Here is a 16950-nt window from a genome sequence, read left to right as displayed (position 1 = left end):
ATAGAGGGAAGCACTTGAACGCGGGAGAAGTCCTCTCTAGCCGCCGACGAATAGCTATCTCTCTCACATCCACCCACTAGACAGTACAGCAATTCCACGGGAGACGGGCGACAATGGGAAACGAGTGGTACCAATTCCCTCTCCATGCATGCGACGGAGCGAAGCGATTCGAGAGGGCTCTCTATGCGCTAAGTCACAGATTCCGGAGACTCGCGACGTTCATTTTCTCCTCCGACTAAAAATGGAGTGCGATCCACTTCGTTGCCGAAAAGAGAGCGACGCCTCGTCAAGGGCAACTTGATGCATGGAGTACTGCTGAGCGGCAGACTTAGGTTCGAGAGAAAACTCGAGAAGGGAATTCTGGGTGATATTTCACTGCCCTTGCACGTGGGCTGGAGGAAAATTCTCATTAAGGTTTCCACCTCAACATTAAATTACTGCAACATCTACATTACACACAATGAGTGATACGTAAAACGCTATGATGGAAAGGAACATTGGATTCTAAACTCGAGGAACCAAACGTAAAAACAATTTTTAGTCTTTTTGACAAAACAGTGTCACTACTTTTTAATTCATACAGATAATTTTAAAACCCCGAACGACACAGAGCTGTCGTAGAAATCCGTTTCGATTACGATGCAACCAATAAAATATAATAACAAGAAGAGAGCATCGATGACAATAAAATACATACTACGATTACGTGTTTAATGACAGGAATCAATATAGCTAGTGAGAGCTGCAAGAATGAGGGTACTATCTCCTTGCATTCAAAGGACTTCAAAAATAGCAATAAAATATACCCTCATAATGTTCTGTGTATCACTTGATTAAAGACAATAACTTGATTAAAACAATGAAGACCACAAGAATTGAGATAAAAACTGTTGTTTGAGAAAAATAAATTTAAATACTGAGTTGTTTCCATTGATTTATAAACTATTGAGAGACTTCACATTATACGAATCCAGTGGATACTTTTTCCCCATTAATTATCTCTGCGTGAATATCTAATAAATGTGAACGAATACGGCATATGAAATAAATAGTAAACATTTCAGCATGAAAGTCGCCAAAATAAATAATAATTAGAGTGTACTTACGGCCAGTGGACTATTTCCGACTTTGCCTTCAAAAACCAATGGGATCCCTAAAAATAAAAATACACAAAGTTATTTGAGTGACATAAGAGGAGGACATGAGTTTTAATTAAAATTCATCAATGTAAATTAAAAACTAACACACGCAATTAAAAACAACTTCAAAGCCCAAAAAAATAAAGCAGAAAAGCTATATTGAACGAATTTCTGATATTAAATAAAAAAGCACACATAAGTCTACACAAAACCAAAATAAATACATATTTAGAAAAAATAAATACTATCACATGCTACAATTAATATCATACGATATTTACTCAGTGGTTACATCTACCGATTGAAGGCCGTACTTCAATTTTCGATAAAATAGTTAAAAAATATACATTTTAAAATGCGGTAATGAAACACACTAGAGGACATTTAGAGTAATGAGGCATGAATTCATCCTAAATGTGGAAGAATAATTTGGTCGCGCTCCGTCGAAGTTTAATTTGGCTTCGATTGACTTCACAATTCCTCATCCGGAAATCGATACGTCATCCACCAGGAAAATCAAATCAAGCGTCACAAACCAACAATGCTGGATGTTCACTTGGGAACAACCATTTATTTTCTCCGTCAACAAAGAGAATAGAGGGCTCTTGATTTCACCTCCAATGCTTCTACTTTCAAACCACATATCGGGAGCGTTGGGAGATTTAGAGCACACACAACGAATCCTGGAACTAAAATTTTGCAAATGCTTTCACCGTTATATCACCATTTTCAAAGATATGCACTGTTACCACTCCCAGTCGCAAAAAAAACTTACCGAAAAATCAAAGCGTGGAATTCCTCGTGAACCCGTCGGGCAAAAACAATTAACCACATGCCCTACATTTTTAACAGTGGGTCGCAAAAAAACCATTTCAATAATAATTTGAACATATTTTCGGAACAGTAGCTTGAAGTTATCTTTGACGACACTATTATTTTCACCAATTATTTTTACTCTTTAACAATAGAATGTTACACCCGTTTCCATGCTCACTCATATTTTCCTGAAATATATAAAATTAACAACCTAAATACCATTTCCACATGGACAGAGAAGATATTTTTTCTCCTCACAATTTTCACCCTTGGAATTTTAGTACTATCATCGATCTCTGGAAAAATATAATTAAAAACTTAAGAGGGAATTCCTATGTTCACATCGAGCACAAATAAGCCCTCCCGAGACTCTAGCTAACCGACTGTAACGAAGGTTTGCACGATCGATTGTATAGAGTGAAATGCTGGTTACGACACCCTCATGAACGCCTCGCTAAATATAGAGCCTGCGAACAAAGATTCTCCCTTGGAGCAAATTCCTCAGTCACAATAGACGCCATTTCAATAAGGCTTAAAAATCCTCAGACCTCGGTTTCTACGCAAATGAAGTTTTCTTTTTCTTTACGTAAATATCGGGGGATTAAAATATAAGGAGAGAACTCGTGTATTAATGCGCATTAATGAAGAAAAAGCGAGGGATGACTCAAATTTAATTGGCGGGCAGGGTAAATCATGCATTTTGCACACGATTACGCCACGAAGGCCTAAAGCGCCAGTGGCAAGGTTATAACGAGGAACGAGACACGTGGGGCGACCATATCTAATGACTAAGAGCAATTGGTTTCCCTATAATTAAATGCATTCGTCTCGTAACTAACAATTTCTACGAACTTAGCATAAAATGGTAGCGAGCGTGATTTGGTGATCCATTGATGAGAAGTCATTACTGATTCCAGCATAGTGATTTCCATTATGAGCGAGATGAAATAAAGAACCATCGACCTAAAGATATATTACGGTAAGGACTAATAAGATTGGATTTGTAAGGTTTTTAGGTCAGGAGATGCATAAACAACAAGACGGAAAGAGATAAGAACATAGCGAAGTCTTCACTACGATAATTAAGGTATAGAACCACTGTATGATACAACCTTTCTATCGAAGGTATGGTATCAAAACTACGGAAGGAAGAAATGATAAAAGAAGGATAAGGGAAGAGTAGGGAAAGAAGGGTGAAGAGAAATCCGGCGCCAGCATTAACCTGCTCTTAACGAAAAGCGCTAAGGGGACCACGGTCTAACGTCCCATAAGACGAATGGAGTGCTGTACTTGAAGGGCCAACAAAAAAGCAATGGTACAGGGATTGAGCAATCTATGAAATATCTCTGCCACGGCCGGGATTTGAACCCGAACCGACTGGGTGGACTGAAGAAGAAACTCTCTAGCCAATACACCCATTCAATCCCATTTAGCTCGAGGTCACCTCTGGCAACAGCAAAGAATCAATGCCAGAGCTAAATCAGCATTGAAAAGCAATTTAGTCATATAAGTACATCGCTTCTACGGAAAATATCATAAAAATGGGTCAGGGAATACAGAGTGTCTTCAAATGGAGGAGCAAAAGGATGAGGACTGATCTACATTTCAACGATACTCCTGATCGAAATTCAGCACAGACGTCACAAAATCCATCGTAAGGCTCGAGACACTACATTCGCGGACACGAACAAGGGGACTGGAACGATATCGGATAAATCCGGCTCACCCTAGCGGGCAGAACATCTCGCGGTGAGGCAAGGCTCAACGCGGACAGGAGATAGCGCCCCCAGTGGGACAGGAAGAGATTCTGCCTTCCGCTCACTCCCTGCAGGCTCCCCGAGCTCTTTCTACTGCGTCAGCAGATCGCGAAAATCGGAAAGAACGCACGCACCGAGAAAAATTACGTAGGAGTAAATAAAAACACGGGAGCCATTCCTCGTCCCAGGAGTTTGTGCATAGCCGCGAGGACTCATTACTCTTCGGAAACACTTTCAACGCATGCATGTAAAAAGAGAAAACAACGCATTCTCTCCCTTTCTCCCGCTACGCGATTCAACTCCAAAATCTCAACCATCTCCCCTGACGTCACTCATCCAGAGTGAATAGTACGTCACGCAACAGTCCAGAATATAAAGATGCATATACTCATCGCAAAGGTTTCCGCGAAGAGCAATAGATACTCCCATGGTTTCCGGGTTTCCACCGCTTTGTATCACCATCACACTTGGAACATCGCTTTGGAAATCCAAAAACATAAGAGCATACACATAAATACTTTTTATGTTACGGTACTTACGTCGATATGGTGGAACTGTTCCATCATTAACCGGAAAAAAGATACAATTTTCCACTTTCTAAAGGATTATTTATTGACCTGTTACCTATCCAAAGTAAGGTGAGATCAGTTTCATGCACTGAAATAATGGCCTGGAAAACGTTTAGTTCGGCAATAGGGCAACCAAGCTTCTCATTTGCCACCACTTTGACATCGGTGGTTAACAACCTCGAGACTTAACAAGGTCACGGTTTGATGTTTTCCATTGTTTCTTACCAAAAACAAAAGATGTCTTTTTCATCAAAAACTAATGTTTTTTCAACTATTTATATTTTTACGCTAAAACCGCAATTCGAAATCAAAATTTGTGTTGGAAACCCCATTATGAGGTCTAAAGGTCAAAGTTGTGCAATTTCGTTTACTTCAAAGAAACATATAAGGTTCCACAAAAAAACAGTTTCTCAAATAATTTTGCCAAACGTCATCACAATTGGGCGTCTTTAGGTACTTAAAATTTGAGATAAAAAACTGCACACGATTAGTGGGACAATCTTCCTTTTTATGAGAACCCCACAGCTCATTTGTCCCCGTTGTATGTTGGACAATACACGAGACTGAGCTTAACCAGGTTGAAGATGATAGAAGGTGTTTAAAGCCAATAATGATTGTATAAGTGGAAAATTACATTATCTTCACTAGCTGAAAAAGATAACATTTCATCGAAGAATGAGCCAAGCATCACAGTAAGCATGAAACAGAATTATGGGATTTAGCATTATCAAGGACCGAAGTTGAGGTTCTTTCGTATCCCATGATGTAACTTATAATAAGTGCGTATTATCGAGATAAATAACACTCTAAGACCCCAGCTGGATACGGAACTCAAAAATGGAGCTAGGTATATAAGAGACCACAGCCAGTCCATGCGGAAAAGGAGAAATAAATAATAAAAATAAAACCAATAAAAACAAGGATGGAGACACAACGAATAAAAACTTTTCTGAAAAGTTACTACAATTTGAACAAAGATTAGGATAAGGAATGAGTTGATATAAGAATAATCCACGCCGACGGGAACATTTGAATAAGCAAGATATACCATGTCCTTAGAATTCTAGCTGCGATTTATGGGAAGAAAAATTGACATAGAGTTAAAGGAAAGCTTATTTTTATGGTTATGTGAGCGATGTAAAAAACTGCGGATCCCAAAGGCGCACAGAATGATACACGGAGAGGCGGCAAAAAGGCGGAGGCGCCACAGGCGAGATTTTTTTTTGTTGGTGCGCGACGGCTGTTCAAGCAGCGGAGTCAGTTCCCAGTCAGTTACATCAAGGCCAGCCTGGTGCGAGCAAAAGATGGGCAAACGAAATTGTCTTTAAAAAACTATTCTGTGCATTGAATTCCTTCACAAGCCCGAATGCAGGGGAAAATCAATGGGTAATTCACAAACTGGACACAAAATACTGCAGCAGGTGATGAAATATATTAAGCAGAATAATTACGTAGATTCTAAAGGATTATTAGGATAACAGAATTGAGAGCAGATCTGCTCCAATCCAGTCTTAGAAATAATGACTGTTAATGATAATGCCTCTATGACGGAGGAGGAAATTACTAATGGCGAATTCACCAATGGTGATGGAGGAAAAAAATCACCACAATATTCAAGAAAAAAAGAATAAACAGTAGGATACGGGGTAAAAGGGTAACCTACTATGAAGATGATTAGCATAGTTAGATTATTGCTACTGTCAAAAATGATATAATGAAAACAGAGTACCTACCTAATAGGTGAGATAGAGCCAATAATATTCTTGGAGAAGATACATGCACAGAGAAGAAAGAATACTTTTCAATAGAAGCAGAAAGTAAACGAAATGATTAGAAAATGAAAATGAGGAACAAATAAAGGGAGTATGGAGAGCTTACACAAGGCTGATTAGGAACGAAGCTTCAAAGTCTTCAGAGTATTCAGAGGGCTTGTTGCGGTAGCAAAGATAATCACGTAACTATAGACAGAGCCCATTAAACGGAGCCTTCCACGCTGACCCAATTCATGCTTTTAATCACTAATTACCATTGAGACGAAAAGCTGTATCACGGCGCTCGTTGAAATGAATGCGAGTTATTAAAAAGGAAAAATTTCATTAGCACTGCATCCAAACGGGATTCGGGGATAGAAGCGGGTGTTATCCCCGGTTACCATGCCGCCAGTCAACCAACCTTGCACAAGATTAAGCTAAATGAAGCATAAAAAAATCTTTACGGCCCTCTAAATTCTGTGAAATCCAGCAGGGTTGGCTTTAAAACCTGCCACTAGGATATGTTCATAGAACGGAAAATACGGCGTCTTTCATCATAGATGAATGCCAACATATATGAAGCTTTTCTCATTTTCCTTAAGTTAAAAGATAATCTTGAATGCGGATATAGACGTCAGAGAAGTAATATCGAGGGTAAAAATACCTGCATACCTGTAATATTCCCACTTTTTATGGTAAATGAGAGCTTTTATGTGAAAAAAGTCATACGATAAAGGTTTAATTACTATCTTTACTACTTTCCCACGGCAGTAGCAAAATGCCAGCAACATATCAACTAATAACAAAGAAAATTGGAGAAATCTACCTTAAAAAATAAAAAATTCCTTCCACTCAAACTCTTAGAAAATACATGAGAGTACACTCATCAGATTTGTACAAAATTACAACTAAATTTAGGTAGTAGAAATAAAAATAGCAAGAGATAATTTTTCCTGACATTCCCTATCTCATAAACACTCCCATAGAAAGTCCTGGATTAACACCATTATAGTAGGTATCTACTAAATGCCCGCAAAATACATTTGCGTAGCAACACAACATGTTAATGAACAGTTCAGAATACTAATGACCGCAGCGAGTACTGGTATTGCAAGAATGTGAACCAGAGATTTCTTGCGTGGGCAAATTACTGTTAACCGCAATATAACAAATGAAAAATATAATTTAATGCAGGCAATTCATTGAACATCGGGTTTTTTGAGTAAAAATATGCTCTTGGTACCATAAGACATGTTCTTCGTCCAAAATACAACCAAAAATTTTCCAGGAAAAATGAATGCGAACAAAATATAAAAATAAAACCCGTAAAACCACTGCAGCTTGAAGAATTGAGATTTTTTTTGCATACAAGGCTTCATTTTTTCCCTGCTGCGTAAATATCGAGTCTGAACTCGACACAGAGCTGCAATATCTAGCAATGGCTCAAAAGGCCTCCTTCGTTAGCTCTATCCCTAATCATCTACTTTCTCTCCTTTTTTTTTAATCCTTCTTCCTGGAATTATCCTAGTATTCTTCGATCTAATGAAAGGGCTCCCCCTCTTTTTCGTCCGCGTCGGGGGCTCTTATTAATGGCTTGCCTTTTTCCGTTTCTCTTCTTTACGTGTTTTGAAAAGATAAGAAAGGGGCAGAGGCTCCTAGGCTCCGCTCCCAGTGTACTAAAAAGAAGACGAAAATGGTGGCAAGAGCCGGAAATGGATATGAAAGACTTTGTCCATTAAGCTTAATGAGCACATAATGCTAACTTTTCCAATTTATATTCCTATTCATATCATCTGAATCATTCGCTCAAAAATAAAAGTAAAAAGCAATTCAATAGGGGAAAGATTGTGGAAAAATAACTACTCGAGAGGATGGCGCCAAACCTGTTCTAGTCTCTTTAAAATCGTGTTCCAATTCAAGTAAAACATACCAAAACCCTCGATGCCATTGGTTTAAAAACGATAGGATCACGTGAGCGTAGAGCTTTTTAGTATTCGGAACGCACATTTTATTATTCGGAAGAAAAATCTGAAAGAGTGGTATAACTAATTGTAAAGACCAAACTATGACCACCACATTCATTCTGACCTTCGACAGGTGCCTATTGTCTGTGATGACCCTTTGGCGACTATGGACGTAAGTAAAACAGAACCAAATTCAGTCTTAAATTCAACTTTCCACAACTTCCTTAATAACATCCTCTCACTTTAACTGTCAATATCGCCGCAATAGGACTATACCTCCAGCCAACAGTTGATTTTCCAAACGACGAAATTTTCACACAAAAGAAATCCACACGTTATATCAGTTTTCATTGAATGTCTCGTCATTGCACAACTCTACGACTGATACAAAATAAAGCATGATCTCATTCCCTTTCCCCACAAAACAACTTGAGCATTTTCTCGCCCGTCTTCCTATCAACTTATACCACTTTACCTGTATCTTACCGTCTCCTCATTACCTAAAGTTTTCACCATGCGCGTCACAACCTACGTCAAGGGCATGGCAAATATTTTCTTAAAGTTAAAAAAAACGTAAAAGGTTTGTTGAAATTAATGCGAAAAATTAAACACTCTGGATACTCCTTAAATTTATTTCCCTAATTATTTTCGACATTTGGAAACCCCAAACACGTTCCCGCGAGATCTCGCAAGTAACATCCGATCTTTATCTTACCAATTATATTGTATAGTTATGATATTTCGATATCCTTTATCTTATGGTTACTCATAGTTATCACCAAACATAATGCATTTCTTTTCAATTATATTTTTGATATGAAATTTCGGCACGTATAGATATAGCAAAAGTAGCAAATACAAAAAAACACTTTTATACAAAAAACTAATAGCTTTCCACTTGAATGTATAGAAAGGAAGTTCTATGTATCCTCCACTGCTCTAAGTTGGAGCTATAATGCCGCAGTCTTCCTATCGAAGCCACGCCCTAAAAATCAATTATGGAGAAATTCAGTTTCAATCAATATGCCTCCTCTTATCTCCGACCCTCTGATTTCAACAGTGAGAGAATTTAACCAAAATTTTGAACCATCTGTTGACTGAAGGTTAAAGCAAAAGTACCACCAAACGATAGTTTCTGACGGAACGTATGAAACTGTTGGCAGTAGAAAAAGTTGGGGAGCGTGTTAAATCACTCTTACTTTTATTACCACCACCAACTAAAAATTCAGTAAAAAATGTTACGTAGATGGTGGCGAAAACATAGTAAAATTACTATCACGGCAATTACCTAAACATGCTAATAATATTGTCCTGATTAAAATCTTCATAATATTTATTAAAATAATACTCATTAGGTCAAATATTTGATAAATACCTTTTTGTTGGAAATATGAGAATATGGTATGGTTTAGAGAACCTCTATTAAACAAAACGAAGAGACGAAAAAATATATGAAATCATCCTGGCATTATCTAATAATCATCTGATATATACATTGCTAAAAATAGCCGAACGCTACACAAACAAAGCAGTATAAAAACAATACCGGATGAGGCCCAAATTCCTCAATGATAGAGCACGTATAAATTGTAGACTTTCATCTCAATCGCTTTAGAAATCCCTTTTCAAGCCGCTTTTGACATCACACCACGCTAATTTAATCACGAGATTTTCCCCCAACTTCCTCACTTCCCTTACATAGATTTCAACGCGATCCCAGCGCCGAAATGCACCTTTAAATGACGAAATAATTAAACAGTAGGTCGCCACCCTAAATAAATCCAACAAACCTGACAGAAACGAGGAGGAAACGAATGAGAATCTGAGGATTGGAATAAGAGAGATATACAGGGTCGGAAGAGGAGAGGGATGAATGATACAAGAGAGGAAAGAAAAGGAACGGGAAGAGAGATGAAGAGAGAGGGAGGGAGGAAGAGAAGTGGACCACGTCCTCTTCTTAATTGGAAGCGCAAACGCTACTCTTTCCCTTCGCACTCGTGAGTTTTCAGAAAGATGAGGAGGGGCAAGAGATGGGAATAAGAGGTGCAGGGGGGGGGGGAGGGGAGGAGTTAGCGAGGGTGCCTGAGACACGGGGCACGGGCGAGAGAGGAGAGGGCAAGGGGTCACGGGAGGGGAGAGGAATGGGGAAGGGGGTGGGAGGTAGAGGTGGTCGGGGGACGGGCGTGACCTGGGATGAGAGTTCGGCAAACACTGCTTCAGACGCTCAGCGCTCAGATTGTTAAGTGCAAAATCAATAGTCTCTCTCATTCCCTCTATCTTATCTGTCTTCTCCTCTTTCATTCAAACGATTCATCTATTCACATTTGCCATTCACTATAGTAGGTGCCATAGGGTTGGCGAGGTAGTTTGGTAGTGGCTTGTATTCGACTTTCCTATGGAAACCATAGCCGTCCCGTAGAAATTTCCACATGATTATTTTCATACCAATTTATTTCGGGAGCATACAAGGTAGACTCACATGGTGGCAGGCGTACAAATATTAGAGCTAACATAGGTAGGGTAGTAAGGTGGGGTACTAGGGGAATTCCTGAATCATAAATCCTTCAACAGGAGGAAATACGATCATAGTGTATCGTGTGGCGGCACCGGCTAACCTGAAACATACGATGGACCCTAAAAACCCACAGCAAAACTTCAAAGAATCTGAAGGTTGTGACAGAGTTCATTCCCTTGGATATTTTGATGTTTATCTTTAAACGTTCCACGTTTGTGGGAAGGTTTTTCAGCCTTCGGAGCCTGAACGGGCTTTTAATATGCCCCAGATTTAATTGAAAACCATAAAAGAAAAAAATTGCAATATTTATCTTACGCTACTTATTTTGACGACATACGTTTTATAAATATGCTTCCATTTTGATTTCATGCTAACGAGAGAAAAAGTCTCACTTATTTGTAATTACAACTTTTATTACTCAACTTCGATTAACAGCTTCCCCAAAATCGCTATCTGCCAGCATAAAAGGAACTTAAGACACCCACACTCTATGATTGGGGTTGATATGGTATCCTGAATGATGACTCTCCATCACGAGAGCCCGAAATCAAATCCATTAAGTGTAGGAGATTAAACCCTGATCTGCTTGGAAACTGTATACATAGCAATGTCTCCATTCTTCCGGTGCTACCGCGTCGTTGGATGGTTAAAAAAAGTTCCGCTGGCACTGCTGTCAGCGTCTTCAAGTCGAAGATGCCGGTCCACGATTCTCGTCCTCATTATATCCAGGCTCAGTCCCGCCAGTTGGGGCTGCTGCTCTCTCATTGGACCGTTTAATCAGTCTCCTCCAATTGGCATCCAAGAGGTAGCCATCGTCCCTATTAAGTATCCCTATCGTCCCTATCAAGTATCCCTATCGTCCCTATCGGTAGCACCAGAAGAATGGAGACATTGGAACCTCGACACCGCGGAAACCTACCTAGTCACATTGTATACGAAGCACTTTCAACAACAATATTCCGTCCTTTAGGCACCCTAACTTAAGTGCAGGCTACACCGACGCGGAGTACACCATACACGAAAAGTACTTCACCACGGCATACTTACGGCACCGACTGATGGACCGAGAATAGCTATGAAGGCACATGGGCCAGTTGTAGGATCGGTTCTCCATCGCGGGATACTTCACTCATAATTATTTTCAGCTCGTTCAATCGTTTCGTACTTATTTTCCGGTTTCTAATCATCATAAATTCGATGCATTGCATTATTTCCTTTTTTTAAGGTAATGAGTCATATAAATGTAAGGTATTGGGGGATGGTGAACACATCCTTTTAATGAATGGTTTAAAAGTATAATTATATATTTTAAAATATAGGGATTTGCAAAAGAGGGCAACGTGGCAGCAAATGGAGCATAAAAACCCGGCGTTGGCATTAGCGTATAGCTAAAAGACTTAGGCAAGGAGTCACAGATTTAAGTTTATAATTAAAAACTCATTATTCTGTTTCGATAGATGCTAGTTTTGATTATTTGTTAGCGTTCATTTACTACGCATTTGCCTCGGTTTTCTCTGCTGTATTGTACGACTTATAAGGTTATCCGAGTTTATTAATAGTAATTAGAGCTTTTATTTATCAACCTGTCGCTACCATAGTCAAGTGAGCCTATTTCTACTTTTCTAGCAGACATTTGATTGAGTTGTGTTTCCTGGAGCACAAAACTAAGGTTATTAAGCATTGCTTTGTGAAAAGAGAAATTTCATTAGACTAGCTTAGAAAACCTGAGAAGAAATATGTCGGTGTAAAAAGATTAACTGACGGAGTATTGAGCGGAGAGAAGCGTCAAATCAATCGAAGGATTGTTGACTAGCGATGATGACATATTATTTTCTGGGAAAATGATATCTCAAACACCCTTTCATTATCTTTGCGACAACAATTCGGTTGGTTGATAATAATTCTTAGGCTGAGCGAGCAGGGAGAACTGTAGACGAGGTGAAAGACGAGAAAGGGATGTGCAGATTTCGACTGTCCTCTCCTTCCCTTTGCGACCATGAAGGGATACGCTTATAACATCTCATAGGCTGAGCAGGTAGGGCGCACTTTGCTTTGACTCACACGCCCGAAAGAAGTGTGGTAAATATCCTAAATGGACGGGTGGGACGACTTCCGAGAGGGTTGGATGGCGTGGAAAACTGGCGTTCGGCAACGTGGGGTGGGAGCGGGAGAAAAACACGGGAACGCAGAAGGGATGAGGAAGAGGCACGGAAAGGGGAATAATTAACAATGCGAGAGAAATAGAGGGCAATTAAAGCGGTAGAGTTGAATTACATTTGTCGCCCGCCGCCTCCTTCGCCCTCGGCTGCTTCCGAGCGCATCTCAACCCCCCGGAGGGTTGAGGGGGAGGGTAGGGGAAAGTGGCCCCCACCCACCACCCCACAGAGCTTCCCGCCCATCAACACCGCGGCGTCTCCTTCCGGCTTTCCGTTCCGCAGTCGCGGCGGACGATCGCACCGGGATTTATTAATCTTCCGGCGACAGAACCTCGGTGAAAAAATAACGCAGGATACGACAGCGGGGACGGCAGAGAGGTATTGAGACCTGTCCACAAAAAATCAGTATCTTCCGGGTGCAAAAATGTTTTTATTTTTTTTAGGAGCTTGGACATAAATATATTTAATCTCATTTTAACGCTTCACTCAACGGATACAAAGTAAGTCATCGACGATTTTAATTTTTAATTTCAGTCTAAATATCAAGAATTTGAGTGACGGACACAGGCATTTTTGAGAGACATATGTTTCAAAGCACTATTACATTAAATACGACTTTGTCTCATCTTCAAAGCCGCATTGATAGTGCCAAAGTATGAAATCGCCCGTATCAATCATTTCAATCCACTTAATAATTAAAATAATCCGCGTTGCCTATAGGTGTTACCTTCCAGAGTACGAGATAACACGTTTACATCGTCCTCGTTTCTATTCTCGATCGGTCAATCTGTTAATACTCACTTAATGAATATCAGTTATCCTCCAAAAGAGCAAACTTGTGGCCTTATACAACGGGGGAATATTAAAAAAATTATCAATGAACGAACAGGAAAAACACCCACATTCTGGGAAGGGGCTACCGACCTATCCCGGCGGGACACGAGGCCGCGATCTTCCATTTACCAGGCCAAGACTTCCCACTCCGCCATCGAGACCGGTGTCACGACAATGCCTGACTACTATGGTTTTTTGGGCCGTGAGAAAAGGCCTCGACGTAGTAAGCATTACTGACGCCGTTGAAAGCTTTTCTATTTCCTACAATGGATTGGCATTGTGCATTCGTAATAAAATCATTCCCTGCTCACGGTGAATTGAACGCAGTTTCACTAATTTTCCTTACGGAGGGAGGCGAAAACGATATAATTCCGTCCTCCACAGCCGCAACTCCAAAGGAAACGTGGTTTATAGGGCTCATCACCACCCACTATAAAGAGTAACGTCCCTGACAATTATGACGAGCATATGGGCTGCGAGAAAAGACCTTAGCGTAGTAAGACTGCGGTGGAACCACAGAAAGACCAACATTCTCCGACCCACGACTTACTCCAGCACGTGAGATATTACAATGGGTATTAACCTGCTGAATTGGGTCGATGCAAGGGCTGATGGGGCATTAATTGGTGGGATAGAGTTAAAATATGGCCCTCGCAAGTGCCACATAGTTGGAACGAATCGCTCCTGCCAAATAATGCTACCTGCTGCACCCCATTTCCATGCTTGGAGACACAATGAGGTAGCTCTTGTATCCCTCCCCCTTCACCCGTTCCACGTTTAAATTCAATTAGGGCCCAACTGCACCCATTTGAAATTCAATCACGTGAGTCCACATCGGTAATTAAGTTCCGCGAGCAAAGAGTGATAGCAAGAGGACACGCTCACCAATGCGCATATACGATCACAGTGGTGAAGGGACATGCGCGTGCAGATGAGCCGACGGGGCCCTTAGTCGGACCCGTGGCCCAGACTGGGGACGCGAATGAGGGCGGAAGGACGGCGAAACGAAGATGAGGTCCGGGGCGGGGGGAGAGGTCAGCGAGGCCTGCAGGTAAGAGAGAGTAAACTTCGTTACTGGCCACATGAGAGTGCGAACGACTGGGTGGCGGCGGCGGAGCCCAAATAATTAGCTCAAATTAGCAGTATTAGGAAGCTAATTTCACGCTTCTTCCGGACGCAAAAGAAAGAGCCAAATGGGTGATGAAATTATCAGCAGCTTATTAAAGAATAACCCCATGTCCCTACAAAGTGCTCTAGTATCAGTAGCTTTATACAATTTAAAGAACATTGGATCATGGTTATGATTTACGTACACGCAAACACACACACATGGACGGGTAATTTTTTCTGTACAACGAATATTTATGCAAGAAAAGTATAAGAATAAGATGCCCGTAGAAGGAAAATGACAGATTTATGCACACCTAAATTAAAATATGGCGTCTAGTCCCAACATGTACGAGATAAGAGAGACAGATCAGAATTTCAGAAAGGAACACCCCAATTTTTAATACGCACGGAAACATTATAAACGAAATTAACAATGAAATAATGTTATAGAGTTAGAGGATGGACAGAGAAAAGGTAAAATGCGGATTCATAAAAAATCGCATAACAGATGATTCTGCAAAAGTTGCAAATAATAGCCAACCAAGTATACGAAACAATAGATCATATTTGAATTGGTGAGACCAGAATCAGAAACCAGGGTTAAATTGGTGCATTTGTATTTTATGAGGCACCTTGAGGGTCCAATAAGTCATATACAAATAGACCAAAATGTAGAGAAGGGGCCTGACACGATAACAATACAGTCATTTATCCCAGAAAAAAATCAAACGACATCGAATCATTTATGCATAAATAAACTAAATAAATAAACATAAATAAATAAATTGATAAGTAATTGATGCCCAAGTTGTCTTGGAAAGTACCTGTTCTATAAAAATGATAACAAACAACGAAGAAAACAATCCACGAGCCGTAATAGATTCTACGGCTATTCTCCTTGCAGATGCGTCAAAACTGTATAAAATACAGATACCAAACCGCGGACAGAAACTAATAACTTACGAGCATATTTAACTGCGCACGTATTCCAAATCACAGTCGCGGTTTTACTGCGGGGTGAATACGAATCCCAGGGCTCGTCGAAACGAAACATATTGGCCATCAGGCGGAGCACTAATGGCTCGATCGAGAGAAAGAGGGAAAATGAACCAGGGATTCGAGGGAGGGCGGGCGGGGGAGGGCACTTTTCCATCGCCGGGATAGAGTTTGAAATAGCCGTCATGATTCGCGGGAAATCGGCATCGTAAAACAGGTACCGGATAGGAAGGGAGGTGCGGGGGTTGGGAATGATTCGAAAGAATGGTTACGGGAGTTGGATCCCGGGGAAGAGATGGAGAGGAGAAAGAGAAGTAAAAGAAGGTCATTAAAGAAATGAAACGGCGACCGAATCCTCTACGATACCGCTCACACTATTTCCCTCGGACCAGATCCCCTAAAGGGGGTGCAGGTAACCCTACCCCCACCATCGATGGCAATGGTCTTTTATTTTTCAATGGGGATCTGGAGTGGGGAGAGGGTGGTAGGGAGAGAGAGAGGGGTGGGGAAAGGTCTAAACGAGAGGGGAAGATAGGCGGGATGAAATGGTGCTCGCTCCCGAGATAAAAGGGCCGCCATCCGAGATGCGAATTGTTTCCCCGCAGGAATCGAAAGGAGGGAAAAAGTCGATTATGGAAAAGGGCGGTCGGGAGGCGTTACCTTAGAGCGGAAAAGGAGACGAGAGTAGAGGGCAGGGAAGCCAAGGGAATAAATCCATGCTGCCCGTCACTCCCTCCCGACTAATTCCTTGGACTGCGGTGCCCAAATATAATTTGACAAGCATTGAACCTGAACTCAAAAGCATGGATACCTTTGAAAACATAGGAATGTTATATGTATATACAGCCACAAATGCCATTTTTAGTTTCATTTACGAGAAAAATGCTGCGTTGAGCCCAGAAAAATGCCCAGTCGTGTAAAGATTGCACTAATGTCATCACATACTGGCCAGGCCTCAGGTAGAATGCAGTTTAAGAATCCGACATTTCAATATCGTTTCCACTGGAGCCTCTGAAGGGAATTATTACGCAAGTGCAAAAAACAGATTAACGGGTTTACGTAGCATCCGAATATCCTTGAATTCTGTATGCGGACGGTCATCTTCCTCACAAAAAAGCTCATTTAGCTTAAAAAAGGTAGTGATATAAATCTGTTAAAAATTTCCAGAAATAAAATATTCTCTAGCAGTTGGTATGTTTAACGTCTACGGTCACCTGGATACTCTCGTTCGAAACTAATAATAAGCCACACGTAGACTCCATAGAATGAGTAGTGAAATTCTATTCTTATTATATATTTGAATATGAAAACAATACTAGCGACACGTTTCAGAAAGTCTGTGG

General features: G+C 40.6%; 1 protein-coding gene across 1 annotated transcript in view; it reads right to left on the bottom strand.

The window, feature by feature from the left end:
* Nucleotides 1-16950, bottom strand: part of LOC124167367 (neuronal calcium sensor 2) — a 685552-nt gene that overhangs the window by 377980 nt on the left and 290622 nt on the right. Inside the window, exon 6 of the mRNA XM_046545408.1 lies at nt 1107-1153. Coding sequence (XP_046401364.1) covers nt 1107-1153 — 47 coding nt within the window. The remainder of the gene's footprint in view (nt 1-1106; nt 1154-16950) is intronic.

Source organism: Ischnura elegans, chromosome 1 (assembly GCF_921293095.1).
Source record: "Ischnura elegans chromosome 1, ioIscEleg1.1, whole genome shotgun sequence".
Taxonomy (NCBI): domain Eukaryota; kingdom Metazoa; phylum Arthropoda; class Insecta; order Odonata; family Coenagrionidae; genus Ischnura; species Ischnura elegans.
This window is presented reverse-complemented; position numbering and strand designations above follow the sequence as displayed.